This window comes from Lissotriton helveticus, chromosome 5_1 (genome assembly GCF_964261635.1).
Source record: "Lissotriton helveticus chromosome 5_1, aLisHel1.1, whole genome shotgun sequence".
NCBI lineage: Eukaryota > Metazoa > Chordata > Amphibia > Caudata > Salamandridae > Lissotriton > Lissotriton helveticus.
In genome coordinates this window covers 403,428,143-403,450,256 of record NC_136065.1, presented here as the reverse complement: position 1 = coordinate 403,450,256, position 22,114 = coordinate 403,428,143, and the positions used below count along the sequence as shown (strand labels likewise).

At 47.1% G+C, this 22,114-nt stretch overlaps 1 protein-coding gene across 1 annotated transcript in view; it reads left to right on the top strand.

Moving 5' to 3' along the window:
- Window positions 1–22,114, top strand: part of RNF207 (ring finger protein 207) — a 664,007-nt gene that overhangs the window by 625,590 nt on the left and 16,303 nt on the right. The window contains exons 16-17 of the mRNA XM_078642621.1: window positions 10,982–11,099; window positions 13,411–13,494. Coding sequence (XP_078498747.1) covers window positions 10,982–11,099; window positions 13,411–13,494 — 202 coding nt within the window. The remainder of the gene's footprint in view (window positions 1–10,981; window positions 11,100–13,410; window positions 13,495–22,114) is intronic.

Sequence of the window (22,114 nt, the reverse complement as noted above, 5' to 3'; positions counted from 1 at the left end):
GAATGGTGAAGCTGGTTTACTGGGATCACATGAGTTTTCCACCGAGAAGATTGTTTGAAGGTCATTTAAAGAAGGTTATGTAATTGGATCACTGGTGCTACTTCTGATAAAACGAAAATTGTGGTCACTTTTGATCCTGAAAAATCCTTTTACTTCATGTTCTGGGTGTACATTTTCAACTATTGGAGCGTCTGGGATTTGGTCAGAGACTGGTAGCTCTGAGACAGCTCATGTATATATTTAAGAGAGGGGCTGGGGTGATGAGTGGTGTTGGGTCACAATTGCTTAACTTGCAGCATGACAGCAGGCTGGGATGGAAAGTCTCAACTGATTTGCTGCTGGAACCACTGGCTGCTGTGAGCAGGGAGAAAATGGTAGTGGCATAGTAGCAGTGAATGGTGTGGAGTCAATAATCTCACTGTCCATGGATGATGTCCTGCTGTATGTGCAAGAACCTTGTACCGGGCTCCATTTGTTATTGAAGCTAGTGGACCAATATTGAGAGATCTCTGGTGGTCCTTAATTAAAGGAAGGAGGACGTTTACCCTCCCGGTGAGCTTGACCCTACTTTAATAGACTTTGTTGCATTTTGGTGGGTCCCTACTACCATACAATGCTGTGGGATCCAGGTCTACCTTTTTACGGAGGATACTCTCTAATATTATCTTTATGTAATATTTCAAACGCTTGCAAGTAGTAAAGGCGGTTAGCTCAATGGCATTCCTAATAGAATTTTCTAAGACGCTGATATTCCTAAAACATGTATATGTTTTTTTCTATTCTATACTTGTCTCACTGTCATTTCCTGACAAGGCATTCTAGCCAGGATAGCAATCTAGGGAACTGATAGACACTCTACTGTGCAAAAGGTGCGTGGAAGCACTAGATTTGCAGGTATATAATTTAAAAGCACAGTTGCATCAGGCCATGGCATAGGGATAGTGAAGCACCAAATGTAAGAAAGGACAGATATATCTGTGAGCATGTCATACAAGCACCTTCCTGGTGTCCCTAGGCTCCTGGAATGGTGGTGGGACAAATCATGTAGATTGCCCTTTGGAGGCCTGTGAGAAGGCATTGCACTAGATGAAAATTAAGAAGTCACATCGCCCTGGATTACCACTTCATGACTGGGGTCCTTATTACCCCTTAGAATGTGGTCAACTAAGATATTTAAAAAATAGTGCAATGCAGGGATCAGGGTGTTGGCTGCCATTTTCTCTAAGTGGCTAGTGGATGAGGTTAGTGAATCCTGCTTGAACTTCTTGAGATACTCAAAGTCACAATTCATCTTGGCAGAAATGTGTGAAATGTTTCTGATGATTCCTGCTGTGAAAAGGGGGCTAGACTATTAGCAGTCAACTGAGAATGCAGAAAACAGAACAGTAATGTATATTACCTGCTGCAGGGAGATTTTCACACAAATATAATTTTTTTCAAGGAACACCGGGCTAGGGATCCCGTTTGTGAGATCCTTAACAAACAATGGGGATATAGCATGTGAAGGAACACGAGTTGTCTTTCAATATGAAATCTGAGGTGATGATCTATAAAATATTCTTATGGTGCTATGTGACTTCCCATTAGCTACACCCGATGGACCCGAGTTATGACACAGGATGTCTGAGATGTGGCACTCCAGTAGCGACACAAGTACATTTGTTGTGGGGTTGCTTTAGTTAACAGTTTAAATAAAATAGTATTTTGGGAAGTGGAATTGACCTAGAACCACTTTTGGTAATATCGGCCCAACCGGAAGCACTGTCACATTTAAAATAAAGTAGGTAATTTAGACCCTATATGGGGATCTGAGAACCTACTGGGGCATTGGAGCCTCCACTCTCTCTCACTGACCTGGTGGGAGGCATTTGAAAATTGATTGCCAGGTAGCTCTTCTTGTCACTGTGGCCAGTTTAGCCATGTGTTTTTTTCTCAGGAACAACCCACTAAAGTGGCAATTTGTTTTTGTGATATAAACGAAGAATTGCTTTGATGCACATGTACTTTATTTGCTACAAATGGGGCCCCTTATTTTTTTCCTGACTATGCCTAGCATGGCAAGAAACATTTACATTGGTAATGGATGCCCTAAATGGCGTTGGACTGCTCTGGTAGGTTTCTGGGTCATCGATTTTTGATATGGAGCCGGCTAAGGCAGTTAGAAAACTATTGGTTGTCCAACTTCTAAACGAGGCAAGGGAACCATAGGTTTTGCAGGCCAGCAGTCACACTGATTTACAGCATTACCCCTTACGTTTTTTTATCTTACATTTGTGCTAGCAAATAGCAGTGCATGGGTTAAGAGCCTCCTCTCTTTACTTTTGCAGTTAGTTTAAACTTCTCTCGCAGTGCAATGATCCTGAAAAAACCTACTAGGAACTGGCACACTCAAAGATATCTGGGGTGAATTTTGGGCCAACTTGCAACTAAACTGTTAGCTTCAGACAGTGGTAGTGATGGATGTAGCGTGGAGGGGCCTGGGTAAAGTAGGCTGCAGCTGTGCTGGAAAATAACACACAAGACTGGTGATTTACATCTCGTGGCTGGAAGACCCGAGCGGTCGCCGGCCATTTATTTATACCCTCGGTGCAAGCCCGCCCCGAGGGGTGTAGGGATGCCTGTTGATTCGCAACAATGTAGGGCCCAGATGGCTCTCTACATCCCTCCTTTCTTTCGGTTCTGGACCATCAAGTTCTCCCAGTTCACGGGGATGTATATACAAAGTCCTTCAGTTGCTGACTCGGCACAGGATTCGGCGGGAGACCATACTTCTGGCTCCGGGAACTGTGAGCTGTCAAGGCACTGGACGGGACACCCACGGCCGACTCGATAGCGGTGTTCTGGCATGTCGACCGGGCACTATCGGCACAACCTTGGCTGACTTGCCTGGGTGTCTCGAGCGGGGTGTCTCTCATGCTGGGTGAGGCAGGAGGGGAGAAGTTCGGAAGTGAATCCTGGTAGTCGGATGCTTCTTGGTCCGCCTCCACCTCAGCTGTCTTCTTGAAGCTGGACACATTCCTCGTTGCGGATTGTTGTCCCTTTTGAGCAGTGATCATGGTTCCTTGAACACCTACAACGATCCATACTTCGGGCACGTAGGGCGTCCGGAATTTCCACCCGGGGTGTCAGTCTTTGATCACCACCCGGTCTCCCACTCTTAACTGAGGTTCTTGTGCTCTTCGGGCTTCGCTGGCCTTCTGATTCGTTGTCTTCCTCCTCGCTTGAACGGCTGCATCATCCCGCTGCACGGGCATCCACGTCGGGCCTGATGGGATACTATCTCGTGGGGCCCGCTTGAACAGTAGATGAGCCGGAGCACACTTGGTGGTGCTATGAGTTGTCTGTCGGTACGCACCGAGGAATTGGTCGAGAGCGGTCTCAGTGTCTTCTCCACTATCCACGGCAATGTGCAACGCGCGGTTGAGTGTCCTCATTAGACGTTACACTTCCACGTTCACTTGTGGCCATAGCGGGGTGATCTTCGATGGCGAATCGCCTGATTCTCAAGATACTCCTGAAACTCTTGGCCCTGGAATGGGGGTCTGTTGTCAGACTTAACCTCTTCCGGTAGTCCCATCATTGCGAAGACTCTGTCCAGGACCCTTTTCACTTGGGGAAATGCTGTCGACGACACCACCTCGACGATGGGGAACTTCGAGAATGAGTCAACCATGACCAGCATGTGACCTCCATCTGGGAAGCTCCCAAAGTCCAAGCTGAGGTGTGTCCAGGGGGTCTTGCTTGGTTCTTCTGGGATAACAGGTGCTGGCGCAGGATCACCTCCGGTGATCGTGCATGTGTGGCACTGTCTTACCATCTACTCCACTAGGGAGTCCATCACCGGGAACCAGACCTTGCCCCGTAACCTGGCCTTGGTCTTCGCCATTCCCTGATGGCCAACGTGTGCCAACGTGAGGATCTGTTTCTGCAAACTCTCCGGGACCACTATCAAGTGTCCTCTCAAGACGACTCCTCTACCCCCACGCTGAGTTCATTACGCACTTGCCAGAGTTGTTGGCAGGCGTGGCTGATCTCCGGCTGGAGAACGCGGGCGCCGTCCTTGAAATAGGTCCATCCATTGTTCTCCAGCGCTCCTTTTACTCGGGAGAGAGTGGGGTCTTCCTGAGTGGCTTGGCCAATCTATTCCAGTGTCATGACCGTGGGACACGCCCCTTGCGACACCATGTAAACAAAAGCTTCTGTGTTGCAGCCGTCCGCCGACAGGCCTGATGGCATCGTGGACTCCGGGTGACGAGACAGATAGTCGGCAGGATTGTGGGCCCCTGGCGGTAGATCACTTTAAAGTTGTATGCCTGCAACTGCAAACAGCGGGAGTAGCGGTTTGTGATCAGTCACGACGTGGAAGTCCTGGCCACACAGATACAGGTGGAAGTGTTGGCACGCCCATTTGATACTCAATCAAGCTGTCTAAACGAGGAACTGAACCCAGTGAGTAAATCAACACACAATTAAATGATAAAAAGAACCCTCACTCACCACCTAGTGGTCCTAGTGGTGACATGCTTCACCATGGGGTTCCCACTGGAAGGACCGAATGTCCTCCCAGTGTGCTACTACGCCTCGCGACAGTGGAGCGGGTTTAATGTGTGTTGAATAGTGCCAACCAAAAGAGTGTGAAAGTGTGCAGAAGTTAAAAAATGCTGAGTTGTGACTATCAACAACTTTATTAAGAGTCCAACTCGCATTGGTTAAAAAAGAGATGAAGATAGGACTTATACAATGTTTCTTTTATTGAGAACCAATAGTCCTAAGTGAGACGGTCAACATGTTTCTGCATATGAGCCAAATAATCGCTCTGCATTCGTCAGGACCTTCTAATAAATCTTCCGGCGGTATGCACACGCTAAGGCGCACCCGTCCGTGAAGATATCAGTGTGAAAAAGTGAAATATACTTGTTTTCTTACTCACGGTATTACCCGTGGGGGCATTCACAGTATTTACTGGGGCCCGTTTAGGTATTACCCGTGGGGGCATTCACAGTATTTACTGCGGCCCGTTTAATAACAGAGGTTAATTCAATGCTACAGTTCAGTCGGCGGCTCCCCGAAGTAAACCTGACTCGTTCACTTCCGTGGCCCGAATGTATTCGGGCCACGGAAGTGAACGAGTCAGGTTTACTTCGGGGAGCCGCCGACTGAACTGTAGCACGGCGTGAAGAAAACCCCTGCCGTGGTTACCCATGAAGCATTGAATTAACCTCTGTTATTAAACGGGCCCCAGTAAATACTGTGAATGCCCCTACGGGTAATACAGTGAGTAAGAAAACAAGTATATTTCACTTTTTCACACTGATATCTTCACGGACGGGTGCGCCTTAGCGTGTGCATACCGCCGGAAGATTTATTAGAAGGTCCTGACGAATGCAGAGCGATTTTTTGGCTCATATGCAGAAACATGTTGACCATCTCACTTAGGACTATTGGTTCTCAATAAAAGAACCATTGTATAAGTCCTATTTTCATCTCTTTTTTAACCAATGCGAGTTGGACTCTTAAAAAAGTTGTTGATAGTCAGAACTCGGCATTTTTTAACTTCTGCACACTTTCACACTCTTTTGGTTGGCACTATTCAGCACACATTAAACCCGCTCCACTGTCGCGAGGCGTAGTAGCACACTGGGAGGACATTCGGTCATTCCAGTGGGAACCCCATGATGAAGCATGTCAACACTAGGTGGTGAGTAAGGGTTCTTTTTATCATTTAATTGTGTGTTGATTTACTCACTGTGTTCAGTTCCTCGTTTAGACAGCTTGATTGAGTACCTTCTGGCACTCGACTATCTCGCTCTTTTGTTGTTATTTCAATATTGTTTAGTCTGGGGTAGAAGAGCGACTGTAACATACCCTGACTCTCCTATTGTGATTTGAAACGCCCATTTGATAGCCAATGCCTCTCTCGCGATTTGAGCGTACCTGGTCTTAGTGTCGGTGAGAGCTTTGCTGGCATAGGTGACTGGTTTCCACTTTTCTGGGCCGTGTTCTTGAAAGAGGACTGCTCCTATGCCCACGGAGCTGGCGGCGACGACCAGTTCTGTGCGTCGTCTTGGGTGGAAGTAGGCCATCACTGTCTTGTCCAGCAACCCCGCTTTGATGTCTTGGAACGCCTTGTTGGCTGCCGGCGTCCAGTCCCACTTGTGATCGTGGCGCGTAAGGACCCGCAGTAGCTCTGACATAGCTGCAAGGTTGGGAATGAAACGCCATGCCGAGGAAGCTTCTCACTTCGGTGGGGTTTCGTGGCATGCTAGCCGCTCGGATGGCTTCGGCCTTCTTCGGGTCCACCAGGAGCCCTTCTCGGGTGAACGTGTATCCAAAGAAGTTACACTATCCTGGTAGAACGAGCACTTGGATTTGTGCAGAGTCAGCCCACAGTCTACCAGCCTCTTCAGAGTGGCTCGGAGATGAGAGTGGTGTTCCTCGAGTGTGTTTGAGAACACAAGTATATCGTCACTGAGGTTGATCACCCCTTGCAGCCCCGTAAGTGCTTCCCTGATGGCATTTTGGAAGACCTCGGCGGCTGCAGACATTCCGAAGCTGAGCCTCTTGTACCTATGGAGGCCAAAGTACGTCGAGAAGGTGGTGATATACCTGCTCTCGGGCTCCAGTTCCAGCTCATGGTAACCGGCATTCAGGTCTAGCTTGGAGAACCATTTTGCCCCATTTAGGTCCGCTACGATGTCGTCCATGGTGGGGGTGATGTGACATTCTCTCTTCACCACGGTATTTGGCAGCCAAATGGCTCCTGGCTGTTTGGGCTTGGGCGCCATGACCAGTGGGGACACCCAGGGAGTGGGGCCAGAGACCTTTTCGATCACATCTAGATCTTCGAGCTTCCTCAGCTCTTCCTCGACTTGTGGGCGTAGATTGAAGGGCACACGCCACTGCCTGAGGGCCATGGGTCGTACCAAAGGTCAATGTGGAGCTTGAAATTCTCGCCTTTGAGCTAGTCCTTTGAAGAGAGCCGGGAACTCCTTCAGCATTGCTTCAGCATGGGATTCATGAATCTGATTGGCGAAGAAGACAAGTCCTAGGTCCTCGGCCGTGTGGCAGCTGAGTAGAGTCCCCTTTTTGCCCTAGGTGATGTGGAACCTCACCTCAGTGGAATAGCTTCTGCTGGCGACGGTGGTCTGGATGACGCCTCGGAGAGGGAGCGGGTCAATCCCTCCATAGGTGTAGATTCGGGTTGTGGACGGTGCAAGTGGTGGTCGCGGTGACAGGCGGTCATACTGCTCTGAGTCCATCACATTGACAGATGCACCAGTGTCAATGAGGGCTTGTACATCTGTGCCTTTCGATGGAGACTGAGCACATGGGAGGTGGCCTTCGACGTGTACCGGTTCTGCTGACGTACGACACCACAAATACTTCCTCGTCCTCATCCTCACACATTGGGCATCGTTCCTGTGGCTGGTCTTCCGATACTGGCGGTGGGTAGTCGAGGGAGATTTGATGAATACGTTGGGGCATGCTTCTGGGCCTTGACTACGTTTGTCTGAATCGCCCACATCGGTACACTTTGGCATAGTGAGTCAACCTGCCACAGCGGGAGCATGTTTTCCCTTCGCCCCGCAGACGGCCGTCGTAGGGTGGTCTTCGCCACAGTATCTGCACGGCCCACCGGGTGGTGGTCTGGGCGCTTGGCAAGTCTTGGTGGGGCGCCTCTGGATTGCTTCCACCCTTTCCTCCTTGATTGTCGGGTGTTTTGGCGCATGCAGGGCAGCAACTGGTGTGTGTAGGGCGGCCTCCATTTCCTCCGATCTAACTTCCTACTGCTAATGGGAACGGGCCAGGACAAGAATCTCGTCCAGCGAGATACCTGGTTGGCAAAGGATCAGCTTCCGCAGGAGTTTGGAGCGGCAACCCAGGATAATCTGGTCCCGTATCTCTTCCCACTGGTCGGTGAACGGGCACGTGCTAGCCAGCCGGCATAGCCGTGCATAGAACATGTCAACAGATTCCGAATCCATCTGCTATGCCCTCTTGAACTTGAACTTCTCAAAATCGAGATTGAGTTGGGGATCAAAGTGCTGGTTAAGCACGTCAACCGCTGCCTCATAGTCGTCGTCATTTCCCGTGTTAGGGAGCGTCTTGAAGAGGTCGAAGATTTCTCCGCCTCCTTAGTAGATGAGGAGAGACCGCTTCACTGTGCCGTCGGTCTCCCTTGTCCCCTTGAAGTAATGATTGAGCCGTCCATCCCATTTCTTCCATCTTGGCGCGACGGTGGCAGGGTCTAAGGCCTCACTGAATAGGGGCAGAGGCGCAACCGCCGTGTGACTATGCCCTGGGGGAGGCGGATTGGCACCAACGACTGGATTGCGCCCTCCATCTTGCTGGGCGGCAGCACCAGTTGCTGGTGGGTTGCTCATTGCGGCCGTGCGACGATGCTTAGGTGCAAGGGCGTGGCCTGCGTGTCGACATGTAGCTTTGGGGCGAGTGTTTCAGCAAGTGGTCCTGTAAGACTGACCGCCCAGTGGCTCTGTGTGCGTGGCGGGGGGTTGGCCCTCTGGTGCAGCTTTTTGTGAGAGTTGAAATGTGAGCAGACTAGGCCTGAGTGGCTTTGACCCAACACTTGATGACTTGTTATCCCTCCTTGACAGAAGAGCCCCAGTGGCGTGATTCCTGTAGGTGCTGCCTGCTGTCCCAGAACAGTCCACACTCTCCCCTCTTTTTTTCTCTTATAGCTGCCAATGCTTGTTTCCTTTCAGGTACTGCATCACGTGCAGTGGCTCACACAGCCCCTAAGCGAGGATCCAGGGTTGTATGCGTGGTCGGCAGTAAGCACTACGGCAGGCGCAGGCAGCGGAGGGGGCAGCCCAATCACAGGGCCTTGCTGATCAGATGTGGACGTGAAGGCTCAGAGTCGACCGAAGGGCCCGGGTGTGGCAGACGAACGACGGGGGTGGCGCGGGAGCAGGCACACCCCCAGGCAGCTCCTCGCAGGGTCACGCAGCGTGCTCAAGCCACAGCGAGGCAAACGATGCTCTCGCTCAACGGCACTCACCCCGGATGCAGCAGGCCTCCGCTAGCGCCGCCAGCTGAACGCGCCCCTGTTGGGAAGGGAGATGATTGGGCGGGCGCTGGCCGGAGCGAGGACACAGCGGGCAGATTCAGCGGCGATGCAGGCCGCATACAATCAGGGCTTCCATCGGTAGCAGACGTCGGCCAGAGAGGAGCGAAGCGGGTGGGCACCGCACACCTCCTCCAGGACACCACTCAGCAGTCAGCGGCAGAGGGAGCAGGATGACGCGGGTGGGCACTGCACGCTCCTTGCAGGCGCTCAACAGGTAGGTGGGCACGCGTGGGGTGCGACCGGCCTCGTCCCCAATGTGGCGCGGCGGGGTCTGGGTAAAGTAGGCCACAGCTGCGCTGGAAAATAACACAAAAGACTGGTGATTTAGATCTCGTGGCTGGAAGACCCCGAGTGGTCGGTGGCCATTTATTTAAACCCTCGGGACGAGCCCGCCTCGAGGGGTGTAGGAATGCCTGTTGATTCACAACAATGTAGTAAAGGGCCCGGGTGGCTCTCTACAATGGAGACCACCAACAGGAAGGGGTGCACTGGATCAGGTCTTCTCTAGCTAGACGCAGACTAAGGGGCAGATTTACAAGCCCCTTGTGCCACTTTTGTGTCACTTTTAACATGGGAAAAGTAACGCAAAAGTGGCGCAAGGGGCTTGAATCTTCCCCTAATTTCTTTATGAGCAACTAGTTTATTCTATTTGCCCAGCGCAGAGGTTCGGATCTTACATACTGTCAGTAGAAATGTACCGGGCTCCTCTTTTTATCTGCGTAACCCTAAATATGACTTATCCAATAAAACTAAATGAACCCAAAGAAAGGGTAAGGCCCATGTGTCATCACCCTAGGAATGCTACATCTCATATTTAATATTTCATGGTTAGGAGCATCCATGTTATGAAGGAAAAGATGGGATGTCCTGGCATCCCCGAGTCTCACCAGGAGCTGTATGTGAGATACTTGGTTCAAAATATCCGTTAGTCTGTTGCTCTCCATGCTTTCCTTAGATGCAACTCGGGCACTTGTGACACGACACGACAACTATCCTTTATTTTCACAGGCTGAGTTCACTTTTTGTGTACATCGCCATTATCACCCTTTGTCCACTTGAATATAAAAAAAAACGATGTTTCTGAATATAAAATTGCAACCGATGGAGTAATACTGTTGTCCAAATTCTGAAAATCTTTCAGCAATACGGTGGCAGAAAATATTCAGAAGTAAAAGGATGTCTTTTTTTCCCACAGTTGTTACTTCTACTCTTCAGCATAAATTGTCGAAAGGAAGTTCATTGCTACGATCATGTTACCCATAACAGTACTGTACCTTCCTCCCAAACCATAAGTACAATTCAAATAAATCCCAGAGAATCAATGTTCACAATTACTCCCTGGAAACCCAGGTTCCCGTTTGCTAAAAGGGTTGGTCCTACTTGTCTTTCAGTTTTCTCTCCCAGCATATTAACACAGGCTTTACCATATTGTTCCAGTCATCCCAGATTCTGCCGAAAATGAAAAACTTGACCTTCAACATGTTATGGCATCAGTCATTTTCTTCCACAAGCTTGTAGAATATTACTATTATTGCAAACAGTGTGAAAAAAACGGGATGTTTGTGATTAACGTCCTGCATTTACCGTAAGTACCATGTCACTTGAGACACCCATTAGCAGTTACTGAATCTGCTTCAACTGTCAAGACGTGCACTAATTTCCTGGCATTTCGGTCATTAATTTTAATGTTGAATAAAGGTGATAAATGACAGTAGAATATAGCAATCTGTATATAACAGAATGAGCATTGTATGTAACCGCAACACAAAACATTTTGCATTTTTTTGTTTGCTACAAACGAGCAAAAGAGATTCAGTACAAGATCTTTTCTCCTTTAATGAAGAATCAATATTGGATCGGATTTCACTAATACTGTTTTATTCTTGGATGCAGCACAGCTACACGACCTACAGCAGCTGAAACAGGAGAACAGCTACCTGACAACCATCACTAAACAGATTGCCCCCTATGTGCGGTCTATCGCCAAGGTCAAGGAGCGCCTCGAGCCAAGGTACAAACCTAGAAATAAATGCAGTGAGCATTAAAAAGGTGCCGGGACATGAAATGAATATAATTCGTTTTATTGCTCTGGGATTGGAATTACAAGTTGTGTGCTCATTATCACGTCCTCGAAGTTTTCCCCTGATAAATTGTTCGTCCCATTAGGATCGATAGCATAGGAACTGGAAGTAGGAGTGGAGGGGGCTGCTGCAGCACCCCCAAAAATAACCATGCTGAGGTTCTAAAGGCGAATGAGCATGAAACATGCGTTTTTATCATTTCTATCTGTCTTATTTCCTTTCCTTTCAAAGAAAGAGGGCAAATGTCAGGATATGTATTCTGACAAACTGCTGCTTATTCTTTTAATATGGAGATTGGTGTTTGGTGTTCTTTTCCCCTGACTGCAAATTGAGAGGAGTCTGTGAACTGGCCTATTTGAAAATCTGGCTGAGGTCAGGGTATTTGCAAAGATAGGTTGTAGGATTATTTTTTTTATCACACAACAACATTTAAATATCTGTAAATGACCTGGACAAATATTTAAAAATATATCAGTAGTTAGGAAACCACAAATTAAGCACATTCTTGTGTGCAAACAAAGAGTCTAATTTACAAAGGGCCTCCGCAATCGTAGTGCGTAGTTTCCGCCTCGACTACAGAGTCTCACCCACGACTGCGGGGATTCCGCAACGTGTGCAGAGGCCCTTTGTGAATCAGGCCCAAAGTTTTTAACACTATGAAAAAAATCAAGACACTTTACTTTAGTTTTAGGGGAAAATTGTTTTTAATTTATTGTGTATGTTCAGGAAGGGTTACCTTCCTGCACATAAACAATCAATGGCCTGTTGCTGTTTCTAGGTGTGCTGCACAACGCAGCACACATAGGAACATAGAGAAAAATAGAAACATATTGTTGGCATATGTTCACATAAAGACGATACACCAAATGTGAATAGTTTACAAATACAGTTCAGTAACATTGACCCTGGATTCAAAAATAAGACAATGACAGTTTGTAGACCTCGTATGTCAGCAGGCATTGTATATTTAACAGGGCCTTCATCAGGACTATAATAGACAATGCACCTGATTTCCAGCCATCTGCCAAGTCTCCCTAGGGTACAGTACAGGGAAAATGAAAGAAAAAGTACTTACTACTTTTAATTTTTTTCCTTTTTTAGCAGTATTTTGCGCTCAGATTTTGTGAATACGCAACAAGTAGTAAATTTACTCAAAAGTTTAAATTACTCAAAAGTGTAAGTTAACTTAGGGAATCAGACCCGATATTTCCAACATGTAAAACATATTCACTCTTAATTCCAACAATCACAGGATTCTTCTTAAGTGTAGAGCAAAAATCAGATTTATTTTATATGAAAAGGGTACACACACCAACACCTCTGTGTTCCCCCTCTTCATGTACTTTGGCACGTTTTGAAACGTTTAAGGCTGCTCTTCTGCAGACAGAGCAGGACTGGCCGTAGCAGGCACCAGGTTTTTTCCCGGTGGCTCAGAAGGGTGGTGGCCAGTTTTGGACCGGTGGGGGCCAGTTTTTTGACTGGGGGCCGGTTTTGCAGCAGCACTGCAATATCAGCTCCCTGTAGCAAAAGAAGTGTAGCAGCAGCAGTGTTTCCGCCAGCAACACCCCCACCTCCCTTTCCCAGGGGCTGGTCCGGTTGTATGACGTTTCAACGCATGCTTTTACCACGCATGCTTTTACAACGCTGGTAACAACGCAAGTCGTTACAACGACTTGTGTTTGGGGGCGCTGGATAGTGGAATAGTGTCATTTTCTATTCCAACTCCAGTCCCCGTGGATAGTAGGGAAGGTGTTGGATAGAAAATTAAACTATTCCCTATCCAACAGCGCCCTCCAGCGAAAGTCGTTGTAACGACTTTCGTTGTAATTCCTGCATTGTAATGGTAGTGCGTGGTAAAAGTTTCGTTGTAAACGATGTTCCCCGCTGGTCCTAATTGATTGTCAGGGATGCTTTGCATTCCCAGTCCGGCGTGTCTGCAGGCCAATACACACACATGGCAGCTACTTTGCAAAAGTATTGATGCTGAATTCAACATTATGTGAATATAGAATACGAATCATTGAGCATACCAAATTATAAGAGATGCCAGTTGCGTTTTCTATAAACACATCCTTTCTTGTTTCTTTCTTATTAGCTAAAGTAGTTTGGCTAGTAAGGCAGGTCGATATATGTATACTTACATTTCTTTGCACCATAAGTGACATATTTACGATGAAAATGATAATTATGCCCTGTCAAGTCCATGGTGATTATAAGCGTACGACATGTTTATTCTTACAGATTAAAAGAACCTAAAGAACCAAAGGAAGAACATTTGGAGAGGATTTACGATGGCAGCCTGACATTCTGCGAAACACAGCACAGGTACCGGATGCTTTCAGTGGTTCATCCAGATATACCTGCCAAGCTTCAGTTCGGTTTCTTTTTGTTCAGCTTTTTTACCACAGGATTAATACTCTTAACAAAAAAGTATCATCTGTGCACAACAGTGCAGAGTTGGACAGTAAGTTATTGATCTATCTGTCCATGTACTCAATTGCTCATCATCCTCATACTTAGTCACTCATTATGTAATTCAGGCATCTTCTCATCTAGCAATTGCCTCATTTTTGCAGTTACCCATGACACCATTCACAACACCACCCACACTAACTCAACATTCAATGAAGTAGCACTTTTAGTTAACAACCAGACCTATTAGCTTTACTGCTAGTTTACGTGAGAGTGCTTATGAGAGTGTGTGACTACTTGTCTGTGAGGGGTGTAATAGTGATATCTGGAGGATGTGACGGGTAGTTTTATAGATTGTGCAAACAACCTAGCAGGAGTACTAGGAGATCTAGCCCATTAACAGCTGGGCACAGCCCTACTTACACTTGACTAAGCTGCATCCTGCCGCCATATAAAGGGCTGCATAACCCCTGTAGTTTCTCTGGAGCCAGGGAAGGCAGGAAACCGTGCACTTCAAAGTGAAAACCCTAGAAGCTTCTCCCACTTCAAAGGATGTGCCAGTTATAAATATTGGACGCCAGACACCAACTCGAGCACACATCTGGACCTGTGGAGGCTCTGCCAGGAAGACGGATGGCTCTGCTGCTGAAAGGGCTACCACTCTGCTGGACTGCTGCTCTGCAGGACTGCTGCCCTGGTATGCTGATCTGCTGCCCTCTTGCCAGGGTGTGAAGGACTGGATCAGCAATTGTTTAACCTAGGACCCCAGAGGGACTCCAAGGACTAGTTGGCTGGCCTCCTGACCAAAGCTCCAGGGACAGAAGGCTCCAACCATCTTGAATCAAGCACCTGGGCTCTGCCATCTGTGCGTCCTGCCCCACCATGTGGCACCACTCCTGCCCTGGACCCTTGGAACTGACTCAGAAGTACTCTGCCAGCCCATCTGTGGATCTAACAGAACCAATGCAACCCCGAACAGACCAGACATATCGCCTCTGCTGAGAGGGTTCTCCCAGCGCAAGGACTCCACATTGGCCTTGCAGCCCGCAGTGGAATTGCCACTGTACGGTACCTCCCCAGCGTTGGCCTCGCATCACTAATCTCTCCTCAACTGCAGCCTCGACAAAAACACAGTTTCTCGCATTGCTGCCTTACAGCTACTCAGAACCGACTCATCGTTTCAGCTGCGTAACTCATCCTCGAAGCAGGCCCTCATCAACGAGATCCTCAATGATAAAGCAGGCCCTCACATCATAGCTTCATAGTTCCTCAGAACCGAAGCAATGCATCAGAAGTGCAACGCATCTTCAGCGCAGGACCATGCAACGTACCAAAACCAGGGTTCAAGGTACACTTGTTCAGAGGGCCTAAGTGCATCCCTGTAACCAAACCATGCTCCATCGAGGTCAGTCTGAACATGTGACTTAGTCCCAGTCCGGCGTGACCAGATATCCTCTGTTGGTGTTTTGCTTTTTGGTGCTATATTCACAGAAAAGTTGTATATCTCCGTTTCTGCTGACTGCATTTCTTGTCATTTTGGTGTTTATTTATTAAAATATTGTCTATTTTTCTAAATTAGTGTTGAATGTTTCTCGTATTGTGTTTTCACTTTATTACTGCTTGAATGGTGCATAATTACTTTATGCACTGCCTCTAAGTTAAGCTGACTGCTCTGCGCCAAGCAACCAGGGAGTTGAGCACAGGTTCATTTGGGGTTTGCTTGTGCCTTACCCTGACAAGGATGGTGGTTGCTGCTACAGTAGGGTTTCACCCTCCTCAACTTGTAACCCAATTTCTCACATTGAGTTATAATAAATCCCTGCAAATAACATTTATTGTTCAGGAGTGATCTGAGTTGGATATGGTCATGAAGAGGGTAAGACCCTCACAAACCCCATGACTTATCTGACAGATCTGTTGTCCTCCAAACAAATCTTCAACTTATGTGTACAGCCCAGAGTATTTGCTTTCACCAAGGAGCGATAGGTATATCCAAAATAGATATACCCAGCTAGATATCTTTAGTCCTAGGTTTAGCTATAATAGTGGTGCCAAGTAAGGAAGTGTTCCTATAAGGGCCAGTAAGTGTCTAACCCTTAATTTTCAGGCACACATTAGTACTGTATACTAGATGACTGTGAATCACTAGTAAATTCTACCGGGGGTAGGAAAGGCACCCTTTTTTAATCACTAACTTCTGTTAAGCCTAGCAGATAGAAACAATTCTGGAAATATCAAATGTTCCCTGTGTTTTGTTGTATATTATAAGTCATTACCTAGATATTCCTCAGACTGTATATTGAATCTGTTTTTGCCCCGTTGACGGTGCTGACTTTAAAGAGGCTGCCCAGGAATGTGATTTGGACAGAGGTATACCAAACTGCATTTGACTTCCTTAAGCAGGCCATATGCAAAGCTCCTGTGCTCAAGCACCCTGACTTTTCCAAGGAGTTTATCGTTCAGACAAATGCCTCAGAGCATGACATGGGGGAAGTACTATCCCAGCTTAGTGAGGAGGGCCTAGACCAACCTGGAAGTTACTCCCCAGTGAACAGAGGTGGAGTGTTGTTAAGAGAGAAGCTTTTGCTGTGGTCTGGACACTGAAGAAGTTTAAGCCATATCTGTTTGCCACTCTCTTCTTGATTCAGACTGACAACAGGCCCCTCAGGTGGCTCATGCAAATGAGGGGTGAGAATCCAAAACTGTTAAGGCAGGCTCTTTCTTTACACAGTATGCACTTCAGGGTAGAACAGAGACCTGGGCTAGGCCACGCCAATGCTGATGGTCTATCTCAGTTTCTCCTCCTTGGTGATGAGAACTCCCTAGAGGTTGAGTAGATCTCCCCACTTTCAGCTGGGGGACATGTGTTAGACCTGTCATCTTTAGGGTGGTCTTTACCCAGACCTTTTTTCTTTTACCTCATGTGTATGCTGATTTTTTTCTGTTGGCATTAGGACTCTGAGCACTTTACCACTGCTATCCAGTGCTAGTGTTTCCCCCTAAACATTGTGAAACTGGTGTGTAACTTATTGGCATAGTTGGTTTACTAGTACGTCTCTTGTAAAGTGGTATAACAAATACCCAGGCCTGTAAGTCAATTAATTAGTGGGCCTGCAGCACTAATTGTGCCACCCAAATAAGTAACCTTTCAAACCTATCTCAAGTCTGCGATTGCAGTGCCTGTGTGTGCAGCTTACTGCCACTTCGACATGGCATTTAACACTTCTTCACAAGCCTTCAACTTCCCTTTTATTACACATAAGTCACGGCTAAGGTAGGACCTAAGTAACCCTAAGGGCAGGGTGCCATGTAAGTAAAATGTAGGACATGTGTGTTACATTTTTATGTGTTCTGATAGTGACAAACATTCACATTTGTTTTTCACTAGTGAAGCCTACCCCTCTCACAGGCTAGCATTAGGAATTCCTTAATACCCCTTTAAGCTGTAACTCCTGATCAGAGAGGAGTAGCTTTTTCATGTTTCATATTTTTGAAATGGTAATGATAAATCCTCCTCACTTTTAAAGTTGAATTTAACATTACTATTTTAGAAATTGCACTTTTAGAAAGTGGATATCCCTCTGCACTTACTGCTCTGTGTGCCTGTCTCCAATACACGTCTGTGGAGGGTGACAGATACACTTTGTGCATTCCCTCTAGACAGCCACAACCCAGGAAGGATAGGTGTGCCTGAGTTCCCATCTACATACATCTGCTTTCTGATGGCATTGCCTGGGCAATGTGGAAGGGTGGAGCTAACACTTCACATGAGTAGGCAGTGTCCTGTCCCCACACAAAGAGCTGATTTACTCCCCCATAGATTGCCTGGCAATCAAGACTGATCTGTAAGAGGAAGTTTTGCACTTCTGAGAGCTGCTTTGAAGTCACTCACCACTTCAAACTCTTTTTTGGTTATACGTACTGGGTCTCCAACCCCATAAAATCAGACACTACTGGACTTGTAACTGAAGCTCTTCCAGAAGAACTGCTGTGTTACTTAAAGGACTAAACTGGACAGCTGATCTGGAAGGACTGTGTTTCTGTTTGTTGCCCTGCTGCCTGCTGCTCCTTGACTCTGCTGAAGAAGAGTTGGACTCTACCTTCACTTCAAGTGATTTTCAAGGGCTTGTTGGCTTGCCTCCTGTTACTTGAGACTCTGTCTTAATGAATCATGAGTCAAATGTTATTGTTTTATTAATTACAATCATACAATGTAAAATCATCAATTACAAAACCATGATAAAAGCAATGCTTCAGTGCCGAGGACCAATGAAAGCATGAGCAGGAACGTAGCCTACTGTAAATAAATAAAAAAATATGTAATGTGGGCCAGCTTAATTCCTCCATATTACAGACCCACAATTCATATCATTATATATAAAAGGACAATTATACCCAATAAGATAATTAATTTTAAAACCCTATTTTTCGTCCTTCATATATATATATATATATATATATATATATATATATGTGTATATATATATATATATGTGTATATATATATATATATATATATATATATATATATATATACTACTATAATAAAGCAGAAACTTTCAGTCTTTGAGGCGGGTACACTCGGGAACCACTGCGCCAATCTACACACCCGATACACCGTTGAAATCGGCAGGGTGTTTAGATGGTTATAGGCTACATAAATAAAAAAAATAAACGTTATTTAAAATTTTAGATTTTTAAAAAAAGTAGTCCCTCAAAAGTAGCACCGGCCGCGACGTGCGTGGTTACGTTAGGAGCACGGGGAGGAGCGGCATCCGAGGAGCGGCGGACATGGCGCAGGGGAGGAGCGGTGACGTCAGGAGCAGAGGACCGGCGGCAGAGGAGGAGCGGCGGACATGGCGCAGGGGAGGAGCGGTGGTGCGAGCGGACAGGCGGGAGCAGCGCCAACGGAGGTAAGGGCACTCATGTAGGCGCAGGCGGGGGTCGGGGCAGGCGGGGGACGGGACGGGCCGGGCGGGGGACGGGACGAGCCGGGCCGGCGGCGGTCGGGGAAGCCTGAGGACAACAAACAGGAGGCAAACGGTGCACTACAAATGTCACACAAATGGTGCATTACAGGAGGAAAAGGAGGAAAAAGTGACGTGTAGCCAGAGGGGTTTTAGATGCTGTGTGCAGGTTACAAAAGTGGGGCGAGCGGGGGCCCTGAAGCAAAGTAAATTACAGGAGGAAAAAGTGACGTCTGCAGGTTACAAAAGCGGGGCGGGAGGGGGCCCTGAAGCCTAATTGCTCCCGGGCAACGTCGGGACGGGCTGCTAGTATATATATATAGGTATACTTGAGACTCAGGTAAATCAAAGTCTCTATCCCTGCTCCTGTTCCGGACTCACTGGAAGTGGCCCAGATACTTGCAACACATATTTTGACGAATCTCCTGTCTGTTTGTCAACCCGGTTTTTGGAGTAAAATCAGCGCATCGCATCGGAACCAGCGATTTGCCTCCAGAGATTGATGCATTGGACAGCGTATTGCTGCCGCAGCAGCTTGGTGAGATCGATGCATCCTCTCTACTGCATGGCAGAATTCGGCACATCGCTCGACTCTGGCACCCATCTTCAGAACTGATGTATCCCCTTCAGTGCGTGTAGAAGATCGACACATCTTGCTGTTTGTGACAAGGAAAGGTACTTTGTTCACCGGGGCTTGCGTAGTACTGTAGCCGGCCGACACCCTATCATGGCAGGGAGGTAGATGTTTCTTCTGTTAATGTCTTCTCTTCTTTTTAGAATCTGCTTTGCTTAGTTTTGGGCTCCATTCTGTGCTGCTAATAATCTTGCATGTTTTGAAAAGATCGAAGCTAAATCTTGCTAATTTGAATTTTTCCTCTTTGTCGCCACTACGCGCGCATCTATTTACAGTGCCATGGCTAGTTTTGTCAGTGCACGGGGGTGCAGCTGCGCACAGATTGGGGACCTCTGGAACATAATCTATTTTTCTAAACCTGTGTGGAGACTTTTTGTGGTGTATTCATTGATATATTGTGTGTGTATGTGTTGCACTAATACTTTACACATTGCCTCTTTATGTAAGCCTGACTGCTCTTTGCCAAGCTACCAAAGGGTGCGCACAGGTTATCTTTTTGTGTGTACAGTCCCATCCTATGAGCATCCGGATCCACAACTGCTCACTGACTGGTTTGAGCACACAGCCACGTACTGCGAAGGGACCCTGAAAATCCTGATCAAGTATGCGTGGAGTGACCGTGAGAAAGTACTGGCTGAGATCTCATTGATCAATGATGAATTAGACAAAGAAAAGGACTCGAGCATCATACTGTCAATTTCACAAAAGAGGGAACAAATGAAAGCTCGTCTGGTGAAATATGAGACCAAAATAAGAAATCGGAAACAGGAAAAGTACGAGCGAGATGCAAACGACTATTCAACAGGACGTGTCCTTACCTACGCCAAGAAATTTGAAGCCCCACGCAAAGCCCTATTAAAAAGCTCAGGTGCAACCACTGGAACATCCACAACACCAGACATCGCCACCTCGGAATCCGAGGTGACTGAAAACGAGTCAGGCGATGAGCAAGCCGAGCAATCAAAACAACGTGGGCAGAACCGCGGGATACAACAGGGCAGGAGTAAGAAAACCCCTTTTCAAGTAGAGTACGAAGTAATCAAGAGCTCATGGCTCCGGGGAGGAAAAAACAAACCCCCGGATACGGAGGAGCTGGGACCAGGAGCACCAGGAGGACGAGGAGGTCAGGGGGAGGAAAAAGGAGGAAGAGGAGGAACAAGGAACTCCCGCTGGGTCAATCGCAACCGAACCAAGAAATAGCAACATCAGATGCGACTGGCTCACAAGAACAAGCCAACCTAACAGTTGTTAACTTGACGTCTAAACAACTGACTGACCGAGAAACTGAAGTTCTCAGTTTAGGACTAACCTTTTGCCCCAAAAAAGAGGTGGAATACACCCAAACCAGGATCGATCTGTTTCGCTTCACGCGCAAACTCAAACTTCATAAATATTTCAAACTACGATCCCACACTCAAGACCTTAATAAGAAGGGGGCTAGAATAACAGCAACAGACGCCCTGAGCAGTAGAGACCTAGTAACAGCAGAAGCTCTGGAAGATCTTGAGAGAGAAGAGACACAAGATGTGCAACATTTGGATACTGCTCAAAGGGCAGAGATGCAAGGGATCGACCAAGAGAGGGAGGAGAATAATCTTAAACCTCCTTCCGTATTTGTTCCACAGTCCCCGTGGGACGCGGTGGATGCGTTTAGCCAAGCAATGACAAATGACCTCATGAGATATCGCAAGTCTAACCATACCAGTCACAACTTCAACATCACTGAACAACAAAATGAGGCACTGATGAACCTAAAGAAGGACAATGACATTGTGGTGAAACCTTCCGATAAAGGTGGGAACGTTGTTTTAATGAGTAGGGACTATTACAAAACCGAGGCACTGAGACAGCTCTCTGATGACAATTTCTACACTAAGTGTACCATGAACACGTACCAACAGAGCATCAAAGAGTATGATACCCTACAGATGCTGGGTAAAGACGAACATTTATTCCTACGAAACAACTGTCCTATGATTCCCACCTTCTATCATTTACCCAAGCTGCACAAGAGCAAAGAGAGTCCACCTGGACGCCCCATCATCTCTTCAATTGGCAGCTTAACAGAGAACATGTCACGCTTCATAGATAATATTCTTTTCCCTTTGGTGTCAAATCTACAGTCATACGTCAGGGATACAAAGGATTTCCTGGTGAAAATTCAAGATCTACAGTGGAACCCAGGATACCTGCTTGTGGTGCTTGACATCACACGCCTATATACAATCATTGAACACCAACAGGGCTTGAATGCAATAAGACATGCTCTAGAACAGCGCCAGATGCGCTTCGCCAGACATAATCTCATGATACTCGAATTCATCGAATTCTGCTTAACCCATAATGTATTCCTGTTTGAAGAACAACTGTATTTACAGAAGTCTGGGACGGCGATGGGTACTTGCTTCGCTCCCAGCTACGCGAACCTTTTTGTGGGCTGGTGGGAGGAGCAAGTACCCAGGAGCTGCAAGGTTGGGCAGGAGGTGGGCAACATCGTATGCTGGCATCGTTATATCGATGACCTCTTCATCGTGTGGAATGGTAATGTTACAACAGCCACTGAGTATATCAAGTTGCTCAATAACAACAACCTCAACTTACACTTCTCGGGATCCATTTCTCCTGTGGCAGCGGAGTATTTGGACCTGAAGGTGTTTGTTGAGGATGGGCAACTACACACGAGCCTATTTAGGAAGAAGACTGCTGGCAATTCTACACTCTTTGCCAGCAGCAGCCACCCACCACAACTAATCAATAGCATCCCCTACGGAGAGCTATTGAGAATTCGTAGAAACTGTTCTGGAGATTTGGATTTCGAGGCGGCTGCCTCGGATTGTATATCCCGTTTTAAGGTAAGGGGATATGGTGAGGACTTATTACATGACACGCTGAGGAGGGTAAAAAAGATACCGAGAGGGAGCCTACTCACTGC